Source organism: Aspergillus stella-maris (genome assembly GCF_047715825.1).
Source record: "Aspergillus stella-maris strain CBS 113639 unplaced genomic scaffold BDV14scaffold_17, whole genome shotgun sequence".
In the NCBI taxonomy this organism is placed as follows: domain Eukaryota; kingdom Fungi; phylum Ascomycota; class Eurotiomycetes; order Eurotiales; family Aspergillaceae; genus Aspergillus; species Aspergillus stella-maris.
The window spans coordinates 265633-283777 of record NW_027396811.1 but is presented as its reverse complement, the minus strand read 5'-3'; the positions used below and the strand labels follow the sequence as shown (position 1 = coordinate 283777).

General features: G+C 51.3%; 6 protein-coding genes and 1 non-coding gene across 7 annotated transcripts; 5 read left to right on the top strand and 2 right to left on the bottom strand.

Moving 5' to 3' along the window:
- Positions 1 to 777: 777 nt before the first annotated feature.
- On the top strand, positions 778 to 4774 carry BDV14DRAFT_170683 (STE11 family mitogen-activated protein kinase kinase kinase). The gene is made up of 5 exons (XM_073768251.1): positions 778 to 1261; positions 1376 to 1705; positions 1767 to 1840; positions 1903 to 2054; positions 2104 to 4774. The coding sequence occupies exons 2-5, from the start codon at positions 1524 to 1526 to the stop codon at positions 4342 to 4344; spliced, it is 2649 nt and encodes an 882-aa protein (XP_073629780.1). The 5' UTR covers positions 778 to 1261; positions 1376 to 1523; the 3' UTR covers positions 4345 to 4774.
- Positions 4775 to 4792: 18 nt separating this feature from the next.
- On the bottom strand, positions 4793 to 6156 carry BDV14DRAFT_170681 (mitochondrial 54S ribosomal protein uL5m). Its single transcript, XM_073768250.1, has 3 exons — positions 5813 to 6156; positions 5033 to 5725; positions 4793 to 4969 (listed from the first exon to the last, which is right to left on the bottom strand). The coding sequence occupies exons 1-3, from the start codon at positions 6061 to 6063 to the stop codon at positions 4846 to 4848; spliced, it is 1068 nt and encodes a 355-aa protein (XP_073629779.1). The 5' UTR covers positions 6064 to 6156; the 3' UTR covers positions 4793 to 4845.
- A 127-nt stretch (positions 6157 to 6283) lies between these two features.
- BDV14DRAFT_170678 (ubiquitin C-terminal hydrolase family protein) lies at positions 6284 to 9366 on the top strand. Its single transcript, XM_073768249.1, has 5 exons — positions 6284 to 6792; positions 6861 to 6944; positions 7027 to 7395; positions 7461 to 8064; positions 8117 to 9366. Exons 1-5 carry the CDS (start codon positions 6715 to 6717, stop codon positions 9229 to 9231), a joined length of 2250 nt encoding a protein of 749 aa, XP_073629778.1. The 5' UTR covers positions 6284 to 6714; the 3' UTR covers positions 9232 to 9366.
- A 348-nt stretch (positions 9367 to 9714) lies between these two features.
- Positions 9715 to 9786, bottom strand: BDV14DRAFT_t58. The gene has a single exon. It is a non-coding gene; the product is annotated as a tRNA-Arg (tRNA).
- A 178-nt stretch (positions 9787 to 9964) lies between these two features.
- Positions 9965 to 13429, top strand: BDV14DRAFT_170676 (vacuolar protein sorting protein DigA). Its single transcript, XM_073768248.1, has 3 exons — positions 9965 to 10282; positions 10355 to 12950; positions 13016 to 13429. The coding sequence occupies exons 1-3, from the start codon at positions 10069 to 10071 to the stop codon at positions 13098 to 13100; spliced, it is 2895 nt and encodes a 964-aa protein (XP_073629777.1). The 5' UTR covers positions 9965 to 10068; the 3' UTR covers positions 13101 to 13429.
- Positions 13430 to 13817: 388 nt separating this feature from the next.
- On the top strand, positions 13818 to 14366 carry BDV14DRAFT_170675 (uncharacterized protein; the record flags this gene model as incomplete). Its single annotated transcript, XM_073768247.1, has 1 exon — positions 13818 to 14366. A coding segment is annotated over exon 1 (184 nt), but the record flags the coding sequence as incomplete, so codon positions are not given.
- Positions 14097 to 14522, top strand: BDV14DRAFT_35308 (uncharacterized protein). The gene has a single exon (XM_073776616.1). The coding sequence runs from the start codon at positions 14234 to 14236 to the stop codon at positions 14462 to 14464; it is 231 nt and encodes a 76-aa protein (XP_073629775.1). The 5' UTR covers positions 14097 to 14233; the 3' UTR covers positions 14465 to 14522.
- Positions 14523 to 18145: the final 3623 nt, after the last annotated feature.

Below are 18145 nucleotides of genomic sequence, written 5' to 3'. Positions count from 1 at the left end.
GAGATAGGCAGATACGGACTAGTCTATGGAGACAATGTCATCGTTTGACTTTCTAGAAGGTTTCTCAAACCATAGTTGAGGTCATCCAGATACCCCCTTTTCTTAAGACAACAAACCAACCGAACTGTCGTCATACATCAACAACAGATCGATGGTCAAGTGGACCGCCATCTGGGTTCCTCATGAATCGTGATCCCATCCGATCAAGAGCTGATGGGGCCTGCGGGATACTGATACAGCCCGCAGCTCACCCTGCAATATTACCCCTCGGCGACGCGTATCTAGATGGTGTGCTCAGACTCTGAGGTTGCGATGGTGACTACGTGTTTGAAAATGGAGACGTATGTATCTATCAAGTGCTCCATCATCAATTGAGCCTCGGTGTTTCGTCTCACGTATACCGTGTGGACGCGTCCTTGAGGATCCGCTGTTTCGTGATCATTGAATGGCCCTCGTTCAAACACGACAATTGACGCAAGCAGTGAAACCTGTACCGATAGCACCTGTGTAGAGTATATTGATTGGAAAGGGGGAAGTATAGCAGGAAGCAGTATCCACGGAACCAAGCAGGGGCGGACCCAAGAATAGCAGAGCAGAGGCGGTCATAGTCTGACAGCCGCCACAGCGTTATTGTTTCAGGATGCGCTCCTTGACAAATCACCTTCCGTCCGTGCTGAACTGTCTGGACGGGATGCGACTGGCGTTTGACCGGGGAATCACAATCATAAAACGCCGACGAAGTTCCTCTTATGTTGCCGTTGACCTATCTCAGTAGAAGTCAGTGGTTGAGAGTGTTGTGTTGCAGCGAGACCAAAGAAACGCGCTCTGGTTGCAACAGTCACATGACGCTGCTAGCCCGAACCTGAAACATCACCAGTGGAGAGTCGATCGGACGGACTGACTGAGCGACTGCCAACAGAGCCCGACATCCAGAAATACCACTCGCCTCCTCTCCTTCTTCTCCCGTTTGGTCGCCCTCCGTCAGTTTCAAGGCATACATAGCTGTTGATCAGCTGCCTTCTCTTCTTACTACTGCCCCCTTCTTTTGGACCCTTTGTTTCTCCTGCTCTCCTCCTCAGTCCGTGTGCCTTGTTTGGCGGCCGTGCTCGATCAACGATCGTCAGCCTAGATTGTTCCTGCTCCAGACTCCAGACCTGACACCCACTGGACAAAGAGTCGGGGTCTAACACCGCCTCGTCCACTATCGCGGAGTGGCCGTGACTTCATTGTTCATAAATCACTTTAATTCTGCTCTGATTTGGTACGCGCTCCCCTAGCTTCGAGTCGGTTGTTTGTTTGAGCGTGGGGGCTACCCGCATAGCCCAACACTCTTTGTCCTGGCGACAACACTGACGGGATTCACCAACGGCTCTAGATACCCTTTTATCATGTATTAGCAACCGTCGAAGCCTGCCGAATTTTTTTTTTTTTTATATTAACTGGACGATTTTCGCTTCGTGGTTTTGAACTTTCAGTGATCGGAAAAGCGCCTTTCGCGATATATTCATACGATACCCTGCATAATGTTAGCATCAAAGACATACTCGAGCAACCTGGGCTTGCCCTCGTCGCAAACTCCGACGGCGTCATACCATACCGTGTCGCAAAAGGCCTCAACGTTTTTGGAACCGCAATCAGGAACATCATACACAAGTCCAACAAAGTCCGACTTTTCGGAGCTTGACGATGGGCTCGATGCTGTAAGGTGCGTTGGCTCTATAATTGATATTGGGTATAGAATGGACCTCGGTGGCTGACTACCGTAGGTCTTGGGACGAGAAGCAAGTCATCTCATGGCTTCATACCATAAACTGTCAGCAGTACGAGCCGTTATTCAAAGGTATGCTCGGCGCAAAACTCATGCAGGAAGTCACATTCGAGTCCGTCCCTAACTTATTATAGCAAACAACTTCAACGGCAACAATCTAATCGAGTGCGACCAGAAGATCTTGCAGGAGATGGGTATCAAAAAGATTGGTGATCGAGTGCGGATATTCGTTGCCATTAAGCAGCTCAGGAACAAGTCGGTCGTCAACAAAAAACAGAAAAATTTGGTATGTAGACTTTATTATATGGGGGGTGATTATAGCTTACCCTTTACAGAGACAATTGGCTGCTCTAGAAGCGGCGCATCAGACAGCCTCATTGGACTCTGCCCGCTCGTATAGCTCGCGTCAACCACCTTCGAGCGCCAAACGCTCATCTAGAGCAGGCGACTATGATTACAGACCCTCGTCCCGTCCCGGCTCTCCCCTCCGGCCTTATCGCTACGGTGCCAGCCCTATGGATCCTGGTCGAAAAGACTACTTCTCGAATGGCTCGAACTCAGGACGCAACCCCAGCACCCCAGCCGATCGAAACGGGTCACATTTGCGGCAGAATCCAAGCCTTGATGGTATGACCATGGGCTCTTTGCTTAGCAACTCTCCTGTGATTCGAGTCATCTATACAGGCGGTCAAACCAAAGTCCTGGACATCAAGCATTGCAAAACCCCCGATGAGATTATCCTTTGTGTCCTGAAGAAATTACAACTCCCTGAGCACCAATACCGGAACTACTGTTTCTATGTCCTTGACGGCCTGGAACCCGATTCCTCGAATTGTCGAAGACTCTCTGATCATGAGCTTATGGAAATATGCGAAGGTTATCACAGATCCGAAAGGGGCCGGCTCATTCTCCGAAAAATCCACGCTGGAGAACCCGACGCTGACGAGGTTCATCGTGCGGCTCAGCTCGCGCTGGACGAGAGCCAAACAACGCATATGAACGCTCTCAGCAGCTCAAACATGCGGAATCAAATGAAGATTCAACAACTGACTGGCGAATCTTGGCACAATATCAGACAACCAATGTCACCCTCTCAATCCCGTCACAACGCGAGTGAGCACGATATGCGGCCCCAGGTCAATGAACGCGTTTCCAAGTTGCGATCCTTCTTTGGTGCTCGACCACCTAGCGAGATGATCATTCACGAAATTTCGTCTTACTTCCCTAGCCATCAAAAGGAGGATATTGAGAAGACCATGCGCATGTCTGTTCGCAGATCACAACGGTTGAGCAGAGCAGCAAGTCGACTCAGCGTTGTTAGCAACACAAGTTATGCTTCTAGCTTGAGGGATGCTCCCCCTATTCCCAGCATCGCTGACACTTGGCTCAACAATGGCGCACCGCCGACTCGAGCCGCACGGCCACTCTCTGTCGTCTCGACAAGGACTGGCCTTCCTTCAACCTCGTATCGAGACTCCATCGCCTCTAGTTCTCTTCACCCTCTTCAAGAAGAATCGCCCATCGAGCCGAACCGCAAGTCATATGTCTCATTCGACAGTGGTTCTGATGACCCGCACACTTCGCGCCACAGCCTTATTGACGAAAACGCAAGTGTTGCCGCCACCGATGGAGGCTCTTTCAATGAACGCCTGAGTGTTCTCATGGCTGAAGATGGCGAAGAGGAAGACGATGGCCTGACCGAATTCTTGACCGGAAACAACTTTGTCAACTGGATGAAGGGTTCATTGATCGGCGAAGGTTCCTTTGGAAGTGTCTTCCTTGCCCTTCATTCGATAACCGGTGAACTTATGGCTGTCAAACAAGTCGAAATCCCATCGGCAACAAAAGGCACTGAATTCGACAAACGAAAGAACAGCATGGTCGACGCGCTTAAGCATGAGATTGATCTTTTGCAAGGTCTTCACCATCCGAACATTGTGCAATATCTTGGAACCACCGCCGATGACCAGTACTTGAACATTTTCTTGGAGTACGTTCCTGGAGGTTCCATTGCCACCATGCTCAAGCAGTACAACACATTCCAAGAACCCTTGATCAAGAACTTTGTACGACAGATCCTGGCCGGTCTATCATACCTCCACAGCAAGGACATCATCCACCGCGACATCAAAGGCGCAAACGTCCTCGTCGACAATAAAGGTGGAATCAAGATCTCCGATTTCGGTATCTCCAAACGAGTCGAAGCATCTACTGTTCTCGGATCCCGCGCAAGCAGCGGCGGCGGCCATATCCACCGCCCTTCGCTCCAGGGTAGCGTCTATTGGATGGCACCCGAAGTCGTCCGGCAAACAGCTCACACCAAGAAAGCGGACATCTGGAGTTTGGGCTGCCTCGTCATCGAGATGTTCATCGGCTCGCACCCCTTCCCAGACTGCAGCCAGCTCCAGGCCATCTTTGCCATCGGCAGCAACAAGGCTCGCCCGCCCGCGCCCGAACATGCTAGCAAAGACGCCGTTGCTTTCTTGGACATGACCTTCCAGCTTGATCACGAGAAGCGACCTGATGCCGATGAGCTGCTGAAGTGCACTTTCCTCGCGACGTCACTGGCCGCCTGAATCTGAATTTCTTTACGGAGCATGACTTGGATGAATAAGGATATTTCTCGTCTTTTTAAGCAATGAGTTTGGGAGAATCGGAGTAGCATTAATTACCATACCACCTGGGAGCTGCATTTATTGTTTTATTTATCTATTTTCTTTCACTCTACGCAATTTGGGTTGCGATGGCGTTATGATCTAGAACTTCTTTTCTGTCCATATTCCCTAACCCTGCGAGTCGCGGGTTTGCAATGGATTTATTGTGTTTGTGTCAGATCGAATGGCTTTACAGTATGGTAATTTAGTTTACCGGGACTCTGATGTAATCGCTTGAATGTACTATTCTAGCCTATACATGCGCACAATCCAAAATTCATCCAGAACTAACGAAGAAAACAAGCCCTTTATGATAATATAAGTACTAAAACATCAGAGTAATATACATGTCTTGTCCTCAAGCAGAAGACGGCTGGTATATGGATAGTCAAACAAATGCACTAAATGCACTTATTCGAGAATCTAGTCGATGAGCTTGCCGTGGAAGGGAACGCCCAGGGCGCTCAAGAGCAGGCGGGCGTCCTTGTCGGTGGCGGCGGTTGTGTGGAAGGTGATGTGGCATCCGGGGATCATCTTGGGTGGGTACCTGTTTGTAGGTGATTAGATTGTCTGTTTTGATAGCGAGGGGAGTTGAAAGGGGAAGTCATACATGTCGTAGTTGATCTCGATCTCAGGGAACAGAGCGACCTGCTCAGGGTCCATACCGAAAGTGATGTTACCACTGCTATCACCACTGGACCCCTTTATACCCTGCCAATCCTTGATGCGGGGAAGAACGATATCAAGCAGCTTTGAAAAGAAGTGCTCCATCGTCTCGCCACGAAGCTCAGCCTTCGCGGCAACAGCATCTCTACCAGCCACAATGCCCCATTTGGGAACACTGGTCCTAGACCTGGAAGTCTCCACCCTAGCATTTGTGATAGACTGCAGCGCAAGACCAGCAACGTGCATCCAGGAAGAGTTCTCTGTCGCCGCATTCTGGACGTAGCTGTGCACTGTGATGCGATCGAGCCTGGGGATGTTGTTGAAGCCAATCGGCTTGCGGAGGAGGCGGAGGACGTCACCGCCACGGGGGCCGCGGAGCTGTCGGTTCTTGTGGTATGGGGAGCTGTCGTCCCACTCGCGGAGACGGGGGCCCTTTGTTGGTGGCTTGAAGCCTGGTGGGTTGTGGATGTAGCAGAGGGTCATGATGTCTGAGGCGATTGTTGACTCGTGGGTTTGGCCGACTCGGGGGAGGGAGAAGGGGCCTGGGACGAAGAGTCGCGAGGAGGGATCGGATGGGTGAGGAGGTCTGTGAGGGTGTAATGGGCCGCGGTCATACTTGGGCGATCGGAATTGGTATCTAAAAGTTGGTGGATTAGTATAAAGTGTTGCTTTGCAGCTGGATCTCCGGGGGTGGTGTCTGCAGGACCAGCAAGTGAAGACTCACCGACTCCGTGGGAGCTGATTTTTGCGTGATCTAACCCGCGCTATGGGATCGAATGACTTTGCAACTTCGGTCACGTCGGCAGTGCCCTTTAGGGCGCCCTCCGACTCCAGCTGGCTGAGAGCGTCGGACGGTTTGGCGGACGCTTGATCAGAGGCATTGCGCCGCCAGCAGAGACCCTGCGAGCGGGCAGAGGGGACAATAGCCCGCGGCAATGACCTTGCCAGGTATCTTGACGGCTCTGTAGCAGCCATTGGGATTAACGAGGTATTGTTGTTGCTGCGAACTCGTCGAGGCCTAGATCAAAAAATGTTTCGCGGCCAGAGGCAGCGTTTCGGAGGCGTCACGTGGTGTTTTGAGGCCTTAAACATGAGGCAACAGTACTGTGGCCTTGCTGCCATGTCCCTGAGGCAGTCAGCGGCCCGCATTTCACTCTCCGCACGTGGCCCAAAGAGGCATTGCCCCCCGCCATCAAAGAGGGAATCTGCGAGTCTCTGAGTTTCTACGGCCTGCCTGTCAGTGGGGCACTGATCGATCGATCTGTGTCTATCATCATCATAGCATAGACCCTCGCTTGTGCTCACTTCTCACCTCATCGGCGCTCTCCCCGTCTCGTCTCGAATTGCCTGCTCTTTCAACACCGTCCACTGTGATGTCATTCGGCTTGCTCAGCTGGTGCCTACCACAATACAGACATTCTTTGCCAACGCTCAGCGCAATCTATCAGAAGAGCCACTCACCTGATGCGCTCCATACTTGAGTGAGAACTTTTACGACATACTCATTTAGAATCTAGTGGCCTGTCCAAGGTCGACAATATACAACGCTCCCCATGTCGATTCGCACCGTCCTCGATTTCGTTTCCTTCAACTCGCTCATTGTCCTTCTCATAACCCCTCTTGAAGATGAGCGGTATTCGCAGATTCGTGACTAGACGTGGTGATCGGCACAGCAAACATTCAAAGCAGAACAGCAGAGATGAGGTATAGTCCTGGGTGGATTCAGAACGGGGGATGCGCTTGGTCCATGCTGATGATGTCCCCATCTGCAGTCGTCCTATCTCTCCCGTCCCCACCTGCGCGGCATCTTCACGTCGGAAAATACAAATGGTGACGCTGGTGATCAGCAGAAGAAAGTGAGCGCTCTCCTATTCAGCCTTGCTCCAATCTCTTCACCTAAGATTGCGTCCTGCCGCGGCCTTCACTGACAATGAGCAGATCAAGACGCTAGAACGACGAGTTGCAAATTTAGGCATCGCCGGCCTGAAAGATGAACACCTCACCTACGCTTTACAATATACACAAGGAGATGTGGAAAAGGCTTTTGAGCTTCTCATGCTCGTTGAGGACTCGATTGAAGGGATAATCAAAGGTTATTCCCCGAGTACGAAGCTTCTTGGCGCAGAGAACCGCGAAGGTGTTACGTGTTTTCTGGATGCGCTATTGTTCGCCATGTTCGCTCGCTTGGATTGCTTTGAAGGTATACTATACAAGCATTTCAGCGACGAGTCTCGTGGCAAATTGTCGATGCTCTTGAGGCTTTGGGTTAACATGCTACGATCGGGAAAGCTCATAACCACTGATATTGTAAGTGAATGGCCTGCCACTTGGTGCATTCCCAAAGATAAAGACTAACTGTTTCATGCTTGAAGACAAAACATATACAAGAGGCACTGGCTGAATGTGGATGGGAAGATGCCGCTAACCTTCATCAGCAAGATGCCTCCGAGGCTTTCACGTTTATTACGGGGGTGCTGGAGCTACCGCTTCTCACTCTCAAGATGGACATATATCATACCGGAAAGGAGGATGTCAACGACGATCACAGATTCGTCAACGAGAGACTCCTAGAAGTCGCCATACCAGAACCAACTGAGGGAAATACAGTGACCTTGGAGGAATGTTTGGAGTCATATTTCAACAACAGAATCGAGGTGAAACGGTACCTTGAACGCCAAAATACCGTGGATTCAGTTAAGTCGGCAGATACACTGCTGAAGGGCTCATGTGCCCATGTTGAAACTGTGGAGATAAGCACACCCACCTCCTCGTCGCCAACAACAATGTCACCCATGGTCACCCCGATTACTTCGGTGACCGACAATCCAACGTCGAATCAAAATAGGTACCGGAGCAGCAGCATCATACAATCGAAATATATCCCCGACTCAAATGGTGGCCAGCCTACAAGACCGCGTCAGGGCTCTATTCGAAAGGAGGTTATGATGCCTGCTTGGCAGTTTTTCAGTTTGATCCGTGAGTTGCCCATCGCTAATACGATTGAACCCACTATTTACAGACATTGTAGCATGGTATACGGACAACTCTCCAATGAACGATTCACAGGTCGCAGCACATTTCTCAACAAAGCGACCGATCTTAGGACTGTGCCTGAAGCGGTACTCAATGCTTCCAAGCGGCAAGGCTGTCAGGCTCGACACTCTTGTCGATATCCCAACTGAAATCGGATTGCCACATTTTATTCAAGATGACAACATGGAGGACGGCCCGATACGTGGCAACTTCAAGCTGTCCCTGCAGGCTCTGGTCTGCCATCGTGGCAACTCCGTTGACTCCGGGCACTACATATCAATTGTTAGAGGGACCAGTGCCGGAGCACCGCCATCCAGTTCTCATGGCTCAGAACATTCCAACTCGGATGCCCCAAGATACTGGATGCGGTTTGACGATCTGGCTGCGGAAAGAGTGACGCTAGTGGACATCGAGCAAGCTCTCAAGACGGAATCCCCGTATCTGCTCTTCTATCAAATCTTGCCGATTGATGAAGATGCAGCGGCTGCGAATTTCCCCTATGCACCTTCGTCTGTCACATCTGGGGAAACTGTGGACCTTGGATCATTGGATCTCTCGCCGCGTCTACAGCCTAACCGACTCAGTGCAGGGTACCAGTCAAGCCGTCCTAGCTTGGAAATAAGCCCAGCAGATGCGCCCAATACCGCGAATAGAGCTTCTGGAGACTTCACAGATAGTCGAGGTAACTACGTGGAGTACGGGTTGCGCTCTGTACCTTCAACATCTCCAAGGCTTGCTCCAAGAGACGATGATGACAACGGGGGCTCGTTTTCATATTCTAGGCGTGGGTCCAGGGTCACAAGGTCAAATCCAGGGAGCCGTGCCGGAAGTCAAGTGAGCGAAAACAGAATCAGCGCCACATTCTCACGCTTCGCAGGCCGCCTCAGCAAGGACAGGTTCAACAGCGACACCTCTGCTATCGAAGATGATGATGACGATGTGGCCAAGGATGGTGCTCCGGGGCTCACTATTGAGACCGCCGGGACTGAGGAGATCAGGGAGAAGAGCCCACGGCGCTCAAGATTCTCTGATAAGCAGAAGGAAAGAAGCAAGGATAAGTCGAAGGAAAGGAGAGGGCGCAAGCTCGAGCGCGAGTGTGTTGTCATGTGAGCATTATAGGGCGCATGGTATTCTTCGAGTTTTCTTGTATCATTGACGTGTGCATATTGACCTTCTCTGCTTATATCCCATGGGTGTAATGTTTATGGTTGCAATGGAAATAGACTAAATTAAACTGCTGCAAAGCGATTACATTTCGAGTTCAGATATATATTAGTTCACACCTATAGAATATGGACGTAACGTAACCTGAGCAACGATTGAATGTCTCAGAAAGTCCGTAGTGGTTCCCAGATCGTCAAAAATCAAGACACCCTCCAGAGAATCTACAATTTCAGCCGTAATAAGAGCAATTGCTTCTTGTCACTTCAAGGTCAATTGATTGTACCTAGTCTTGTAGAGTTGTAGGGCACTGTGAAAAACACGTGATCATATAGCAAGACGGCTCGCGGAGTCGCGGTCCACCACGACTTTCTCCACAGATCCAGCGCAACCAACCATGGGTAAAAAAACACGAAAAGCAAAAAGAAATGTTGACCGACGCAGGGGTCGAACCTGCAATCTCTTGATTCGTAGTCAAGCGCCTTGCCATTGGGCCAGCCGGCCTAATTGTTGAAGAGCCTAGAAAAAGTCTGTTATATGAACTTGTGCAGTAAATTGCAAGGCAAATGCACCGAGCACGTGAGACAGCAACTAGCCTCAGGCCACAACAGCTAACTCAGGCAACCAATGGCGTTCTCCGTAGGCGGAGCTTCATCGTAGACGCACGCACCTATCGGTCTATCGACATCATCGCAGCCTAGCTTCGCACACCGCGGCTGTCCACGCCTATACTTGACTTGACTTTGCACGGAATGATCTAGGACCCTCGAGTACGACTGGTGCACCATGGCGCTGGAGATATCCAGCGGGTATGCCGCTCACAGCAACCTGATCGAGCCACCGGACTCGCTGCCTATGTTCGACATCAAGCATGTCCAGCTCCAGTTTCCCCTTGCTGCCGATTTTGTGGCCGCGCAGGTAGCCGATAACGTTTTGATTCTTGCGCTGTCGACTGGACGCATCCTGCGGATTGACCTAAACAACCCAGAGCATATTGACGGTATGGCCCCTCTCCGACCCCGAGGACCGACCTGGCGTCGAGGGATTTCAAAGCTGATAGTGACTTATCTAGATGTGGACCTTCCGAAGAAGTCGTCTGAGATTGGCGTGATACGCCGAATGTTCCTGGACCCCTCCGCTTCCCACTTGATTATTACTACGACCCTCGGCGAGAACTACTACCTCCATACCCAGTCAAAGCAGCCGAAGCCCTTGTCGCGACTAAAGGGGCTTCTGATAGAGAGTGTCGCATGGAGCCCCTTACTGCCAACGGCGTCCACCCGAGAGATTCTATTTGGTACAACCGACGGACAAGTCTGGGAAACATACATCGAACCATCGACCGAATTCTACCGCCGGGAAGAACGTTACGCTACGTCGATATACAGAACACAGGATGGGTCCGCGGTGACGGGGATCTGGGCGGAGACACTACCTACGAAGCCTGAGCAGAGGCGGGTATTGATAGCTACGCATGGCAGGCTGTCGAGCTTCGTGGGACGCACTGGGAGGTCTGGTAGAGAGGGCGGTGGCTCTATATACGCTGATCTCCTGGGACGTGAAACGCCTGTCGTTCATGAGATTGCACGACCATCTGGTTCTGCACCCTCGAGTTTGGCAATCTCGCCCTCAGGACCACACGGGCACAATGTTGATGGTCAGCCAGAGAAGGAGTTTGCGTGGTTGAGCTCCGAGGGCGTGTATCATGGCCTACTTCCATACTCATCGGAGAAGCTAAACAACCCATTTGAGAGATCGACAATGCTACCACGATCTATCTTCCCTGCAACCGAGTCCGCGCGGGGAGGGAAGAAGTTGATTCAGAACCCGATAACCGCGATGATATTATCGGAATGGCACGTCCTAGTTCTTGTTGAAGGCAGGGTCGTGGCAGTAAATCGCATGAATGACGAGATTGTTTTCGACCAAGAGGTCCTGGAGCCAGGTCAGGCTGCCCTGGGGCTGGTGACAGATGCCATGAAGGGGACATACTGGCTTTTCACCGGTCAAGAAATCTACGAGATCTGCGTCGAGGACGAGGACAGAGATGTTTGGAAAATCTTCCTGCAGAAACAAAAGTTTGACCAAGCACTCCAATATGCACACACGTGCTCCCAGAAAGATGCCGTTGCGACTGCATCGGGCGACTTTCTTGCGAGCAAAGGACGCTACGAAGAAGCCGCCAGTGTCTGGGGTAAGAGTAGTAAAGCTTTCGAAGATGTCTGCCTGACGCTCATTAAGCGTGGGCAGCACGATGCTTTACGAAAGTACTTGCTTTCCCAGCTCTCTGTATACAAGAAGTCCTCGTCGATGCAAAGGACGATGGTTGCAAGTTGGCTTATAGAAGTGTTCATGACCAAGTTGAACACACTTGACGACAACATCAGCACCAATGCAGAACTTGCCGAAGCGGACAGTACGGAAGAGATCCAGAACGAGCTGAGGACAGTACGAAACGAATTTCAAGAGTTTGCGACAAAGTACAAGTCGGATCTGGATCAAAAGACAGTCTACGATATTATCAGCAGTCACGGACGTGAGAAGGAGCTGCTATTCTTTGCGACATTAATCAGCGACCATAACTATGTCCTGTCGTACTGGATTCAACGAGAAAACTGGTCCGAAGCACTCAATGTTCTTCAGAAGCAGAGCGATCCTGAGGTGTTTTACAAGCATAGCAGCGTATTGATGACCTACGCGGCAACAGGACTGGTGGAAATTCTAATGCGACAAACCAATCTTGAGCCTGAGAAGCTCATACCTGCCTTGCTGAACTACAACAATACCGTGAGCGTGCCGCTGCATCAGAACCAAGCGGTGCGATACCTCAACTTTATTATTGTCAACCACTCAAGGCCAACGGCTGCAGTGCACAATACACTCATTTCAATACACGCTTCCAGCCGCTCGTCCTCTGAAGCAGGGCTCCTCACCTACCTTCAGTCGCAGCCATCATCCCCACCTCCTTACGATGCTGACTTTGCACTCCGTCTATGCATCCAGCACCAGCGTGTTCAATCCTGTATTCACATATACAGCGCCATGGGGCAATACCTACAAGCCGTCGAGCTAGCCCTCCAACACGAAGACATCGAAATGGCAGCAATAATCGCCGACCGGCCAGAAGGCAACAACAAACTCCGCAAGAAGCTCTGGCTCCTCGTTGCCGAGAAGCGTATCCGTCAACCGGGCACAGGCATCAAAGATGCAATCGAATTCCTCCGCCGCTGCGAACTCCTCCGAATAGAAGACCTCATCCCCTTCTTTCCCGACTTCGTGGTAATCGACGACTTTAAAGACGAGATTTGCACCGCGCTTGAAGACTATTCCCGACACATCGACGCCCTTCGCCAGGAGATGGACAACTCCGCGCAAACAGCGCGGCAGATCAGATCAGAAATTGCGGCGCTTGATACGCGGTATGCTATCGTTGAGCCCGGCGAGAAGTGCTGGATTTGTGCGCTCCCTGTGCTCAGTCGTCAGTTCTTTGTGTTTCCCTGCCAGCATGCGTTCCATAGCGATTGTCTGGGAAGGGAAGTGCTTGAGGGCGCTGGCGGGAAGAAGAAGTATATAAGGGATTTACAGTCGCAGCTTAATGAGGGCACGATAATTGCGTCGCGTCGGGAGGAGATTGTTAGGGAGTTGGATGGGCTAATTGCTGAAGCTTGGTGAGTTACCACTCTTGCTATCTGACTGTTCAAGATTGTTAGGGCTAACACATTCTACTCTCTAGTATCCTCTGCGGCGACCACGCGATCAAACAAATCGACAAACCCTTCGTCACTGCATCGGACAATCTAGACGAATGGGCTCTCTAGGCGCCGCATATCTACCCTCCTCTTCTCTCCAAACCACCCTACCACCTACCACCTATCACCTACAACGAAAACGGCCTCAACCGCGTCAGCTTCGTCAAGACACCCAGACCAAACCCTCTCCCCAAACAAACCAATATATAACGTCACATATACCCTCCACACCAGCACCACATCCCTACCTTAGTTAATTCACCAGCCACCCACTCACCCACGCACCAATCCCAGAGCTCAATGCAATGTACCTATAAGCCAAGCATTCCTATGTCTTGTCCTACACACCAGTAGCGTTCCGTAGAAGGTGATGGAAACTTGTGGAATTGAGATTGTACTACATTCCCTAGGTACATACTTTACTCTGTACGTCTCGTAGTTTGACGGGGTAAATGGCAACGGAGTGAACTCAATTCGCGCTTTGTTTGGTTGGGTAGGTTTGTTGGATCCATGGATGGTTGTAGATATGTTGATTTACCTTAATATAATGACCTTGAGCTGAGAACTGATACCGTACGCAATTGTTTGAAGCAATGAGTGTCAGCGCCTACAGTATGGCCGTTGAGGAAACGCGCATAGCTGAAACGTCATATGTTGCATGCTTCGGGATTGGCAGTCCCGCTTCCGCTGCTGTACATACAGTACTACATGCGCAGTACGCGCTACAGTTATTATGGGCTGATTGGTGCAGTAGTGATGTTTTCGGTAGTAACACTACAGAGCATGAGGAAATACAGAGTAATAGTGTGGGTGGGGGAGGTACGAAGTGATATCAGAAGGGGACTGCTCCCGCTTCTGGCCGAGGACCTCACGGTCATGGATGATGGCGGACTATGGGGTGTACGTGCTGTAGGAATAGTAAGGTAGGTACTCTGTACAGAGGACGGGACGGGTACCTCGTCTCGCGCATCTGCATAGTAGCCCACTTGTTGCTATACCACTATTCATTCATATACAGTATACTAGCACTGCCGCAGAGCTGTCTCCAACAGAGCACCAGCCATATTGAAACGGTAGAATGAACGACCGACTCAGACTAACCGAGATAGAATCTGCAGAACCCGAAGTAGTCTAGGTGTTATCATCGTGCATGACAACCTACCAGAGTAGGAAGGTCAGGTAGGGATCCTCGAGATGGTGTGATGCTGACGACGACAGGGGCGGGGTTGGAGACTGTCAGAAGGCTGGGACTGTCAGTGGTGTCGTGTGCTTTGCTGTCATGTTGTTTCTCATATCGGGTGGGTGTTTGTTTTGGATTGCAGACGATAATACAGAGTAAGTATGGCGAGGAGCCTGATGAGGGGAAAGACGTCAATCATGTAACATCTGTACAGAGTAGTTACTATGAGCACCGCGTTCGGTTGCCCCGATGAGGATTTCCGCATTGGGATGTTAACATGAGGGTTTGGAGTTGATTGGGATAGAATGCGATCATGGTGATCTCAGCCGAGCGGGAGGGTCCAAGTGGCTATGTTGGTGTTTGTGTTATCAATGCGACTCATCTGATAATGATAAGACCCTTGCTGTTGACTTGACGACAAGCATTGTTTTCGGATTCCGAAGTATGCGTATATGACAAGTCATTAAGACACGTATGGAGGGGAAGAGGCAGCTCGTTGCCTGAGGAGCAAAATATGGTGGCGAATTGAGGACCATGATCGAGTAAACAGAGAATGCGGATATGTTGCCTCCGCAGACCTTGGTTTGGTTCAGCCACCCAGAAACAATTGCAGGACGGAAGAAGGCATTGTATTCAGTGGTAGAGAGTTGCAGAATCTTTAGCGAAGCACAGCGGTTGCGAGATTGGGCGCAAGGCCTGTTCCTGCCTTGAGCCTACTTTGAGCCTTCTTTACGGACCGAAGATGTCTCAATGCCAAGAAGTCGACTCTCCGTCGCATAGATTCGCTTTGCTTCTATCATCGGACTTTCTCTCCTGGAGTGCACTGCATTGCAGGCAATATTATCGGGAACTTGCTTGTCCTCTGCTCAACTCTACCCCACAAAATCCACAATCCTCCCAGAAACGGGAATAAGAAAGCATGGGAGGCTATCCCTGAGAGGGAAGAGGCGGCATTCATTTCAAGTCGCAATCTTATCAGCGATATCCCGGGGTTGGGGTGATCATCCCTACATTCCATGCGACGGAGGGGTTTCCCACGAACTGTGAGAGTCAATTACTAGATTCCTGACAGTTTCATCCAATGCCCGTGGAGACAGCAGGCCAGGAATTCGATGGCAGAAGGCTAAGTGGGCGAAGGATTTCCAGGCGATGTGATGGACCCAAAAATTAGCTGGAAAAGGCATCATGTGGCCCCAAATCCGGGGAATATCTTCACTCTTCACGATTTGGAACTGGGCCATGCTCGACACCAAGCATCGACGATCGTGCGGGGTAATCCAGCACGCTCGATGCTGTGATCCGTTCAAAGTCTACTTGCCACTGTCAACAAATAACAGTCTTACATCCGGCGGGAAAGGTTTCCCCAAGGGATGGGCGCAGTTCTCTCCGATTCTCCTACTAGTCAGGACTGTACACTGCGCCTGCGGAGTCTCCCCTCCAAGTCCGAGCAGAGTAGACCAGCTGACTCGGTTCCAACAATCAAAGGACTCGTGTCCTGACGATCGAGGGCAGATCACCGGCGCGTAGCCACTCATCGAAGAGGTTGGTTCTACGAAGAGTAATCTAGTCCATAGTGGTGTGGTCTACAAGCCAGCTGGCATCACACGATCGGATCGGGACGGGAACGGCAGTTGTCCAGTCTTGAGGATACCGTGATTCTGGCGAGTCGAGTTGAGTCTGTGAAAGTTCTGCACCATGCACGAGGCCCAGAAGGAGAGGTTCATTCTTGGAAGACGGCAGGCGATGATTTGGGACACGCCTGTTGGACTGCAAGCATGAACCTTACGGGCAACACAACGAAGCGGTCAGGGTGGCACTAGTAGAAGTTGTGTCTGTCCGTCTCACCGCCAACTGGCCATCTCCAGGTCTTGGGTAGGAAGAAAGCAATGCGCATGCAGGCCGGGAAGAAAGCTCCCAGCCTCTGCCGTGCCGCTCGAGGAGTGCAGAGTGCAGCAGCACAGACCAGATCGTAGACGCAATCAGAGTCAGCACTGCCAGGACTCGAACCCGGCGGCAAAAAAAGCAGTGCAATCTTGAGGGCGATTGCGAAGATAGAGGGATCCATGGCTCGAGGGTGTCACAGTATCTCTGTCCAGCCAGAGTGAGCAGAGATAACGCCAGAGTCACTCAGAGCGATCGCCCAGAACACCCCAGACGATTCGAGACGTGGACGCAATTAGAACGCTCAATCGCTGGCGTCATCGCAGTCTGATTGGCCAGTCGCCCCTGCACAGCCAAAACAGCTTAGCGCCTGCTCCGCCATCGGTCGGCCGAGGCTGTGAGTTGAGTCGTTGAGTGTCTGCTGGCCTCTCTCCTTCAAGCACCGAGGATTGGAAATGCTCCCTGCTGCGAGCCAGCGACCAGTTTCCGGTTTCACTGGGTGGAGTCCTTAACACGCATCATGCAGTCAGATGGAGCAGCAAGAATGGGTCGAATAACCGCTACAAAAGCAAGATAGGAGGTGTCTGGCCTTGATTGATGGAGCCTGCCTGGACCTGCAGCAGCTTTACGTTAGTCGGATCCTGGGGACGTTGGCTGGACTAAGACCCCTGCTAGAACTGTTGATAACTGCTTTATGCTCTTTGTGCTACTGTATCAGCTCCTTAAAGGATCATAGAATAATAATAAAAGTTATCAATCAAAGTCAAACACCGTGTCAACCTGGTCCTGAAACTGCGTTAATTGTTGACAGTCATTGACATTCTCCGCATTCCCTAATGAACCTTATGAACGGGCGGGTAGACGATCACCTCTTCAGGGGGCAGCCTAGTCGTCATGAAACATTATTGCGCGCAGTCGCTTTGACAATCGCAATCGAGGCTGGCATTGGTAATGGTAATGGCAGGTAATCAACAACAAATGCATTCTCTCTCCTGAACCGTAGTCGGCCAACGTCAACAACCATGGGCACAGCAACCGTGGCTGGAACAGTCAGAGTAGTGATGACGATGGTGCAATTCCGCCGAGTTCCATAATGCTCAGGAGAACCCCGTTGCCCGGAAGCAGCCAAGTTAGTCAACGCCAGCGAATTGGTGCCTCGTGGGTGGGGTCAGCTGCGTAGTGTATTATTACCGGATGGTACACTAGGAACAGACTCTGGAACGCTCAAAGGCGTGCTCAAAGGGCGGTTCCACGTAAACCCAATACCTACCACGCTTCCAGGTGGTTCTTTCGCCCCCTCAGGCTCTCAGCAGCTCGTCAGCCTATCAGTCCCCCAGACACTACAACAAGCCTGAGTCTCCCTGAGTCCTTATCCATCCGTTATCCGTCCACCTATCCGCTCGCTCTTTCCTCCCCCTGCACCTCAGTCCTCTTCCCAGTCCTCTCCTACCTCAGCTTTCCATCTCTTCCATCCTCTCTTCCATCCCATCTATCCTCACCGACTTCTTCCATCCTCACTCTTGCCTTGCTCCTTCCTCATCCACTCCTCGCTCTACTCCATTACTCCGTACTTCCCGATCACTCCCGCATCCTCGATCGCGCCTTATCATCACGCCGCAGAACAACAGTATCCTCTCAACGCCGACATCTAGTTCAGATTTGACTCTGTCCTATATATCGTGTGTACTGCTGGTCTAATTCCACCTACCTCCCTACCTCTTGCCGCCCAATCCCGTCTTGTTTCCTCGACTCCTCGAACGCCTTCCGTGACTCATACAACGGCCCACCACCTTGCTCGAGCTCTGGGACCCACGATACGTTGTCAACTCCCGTCCCTGGTCGAGCTACGTCCGTGAACCTGCAGACAAGTGTCGGGGCCTTGATTATTCAGAACGAAGTCGAGCTTGCTGAGCTGTCTATTTGACCCTGTCCGTGACCTGGGCTGGCAGCTGGTATTTGGTTCTTCCTCTCGCCCAACGGCTTCGACGAAGACCCTTTACCAGTCGTCCAGAGCCTCAGTTTGACCTCATAGCATCTGCTCAAGTGGACTGCT

Coding starts and splice junctions, on each gene's coding strand:
- BDV14DRAFT_170676 (XM_073768248.1), top strand. CDS start 10,069: ATGGCGCTGGAGATATCCAGCGGGTATGCCGCTCACAGCAACCTGATC. Junction 10,283..10,354: donor CAACCCAGAGCATATTGACG/GTATGGCCCCTC, acceptor TGACTTATCTAG/ATGTGGACCTTCCGAAGAAG. Junction 12,951..13,015: donor GGGCTAATTGCTGAAGCTTG/GTGAGTTACCAC, acceptor TCTACTCTCTAG/TATCCTCTGCGGCGACCACG.
- BDV14DRAFT_35308 (XM_073776616.1), top strand. CDS start 14,234: ATGCTGACGACGACAGGGGCGGGGTTGGAGACTGTCAGAAGGCTGGGA.
- BDV14DRAFT_170681 (XM_073768250.1), bottom strand. CDS start 6,063: ATGGCTGCTACAGAGCCGTCAAGATACCTGGCAAGGTCATTGCCGCGG. Junction 5,726..5,812: donor AATCAGCTCCCACGGAGTCG/GTGAGTCTTCAC, acceptor ACCAACTTTTAG/ATACCAATTCCGATCGCCCA. Junction 4,970..5,032: donor ATCGAGATCAACTACGACAT/GTATGACTTCCC, acceptor ACCTACAAACAG/GTACCCACCCAAGATGATCC.
- BDV14DRAFT_170683 (XM_073768251.1), top strand. CDS start 1,524: ATGTTAGCATCAAAGACATACTCGAGCAACCTGGGCTTGCCCTCGTCG. Junction 1,706..1,766: donor GATGGGCTCGATGCTGTAAG/GTGCGTTGGCTC, acceptor TGACTACCGTAG/GTCTTGGGACGAGAAGCAAG. Junction 2,055..2,103: donor ACAAAAAACAGAAAAATTTG/GTATGTAGACTT, acceptor TACCCTTTACAG/AGACAATTGGCTGCTCTAGA.
- BDV14DRAFT_170678 (XM_073768249.1), top strand. CDS start 6,715: ATGAGCGGTATTCGCAGATTCGTGACTAGACGTGGTGATCGGCACAGC. Junction 6,945..7,026: donor CTGGTGATCAGCAGAAGAAA/GTGAGCGCTCTC, acceptor GACAATGAGCAG/ATCAAGACGCTAGAACGACG. Junction 7,396..7,460: donor AGCTCATAACCACTGATATT/GTAAGTGAATGG, acceptor TCATGCTTGAAG/ACAAAACATATACAAGAGGC.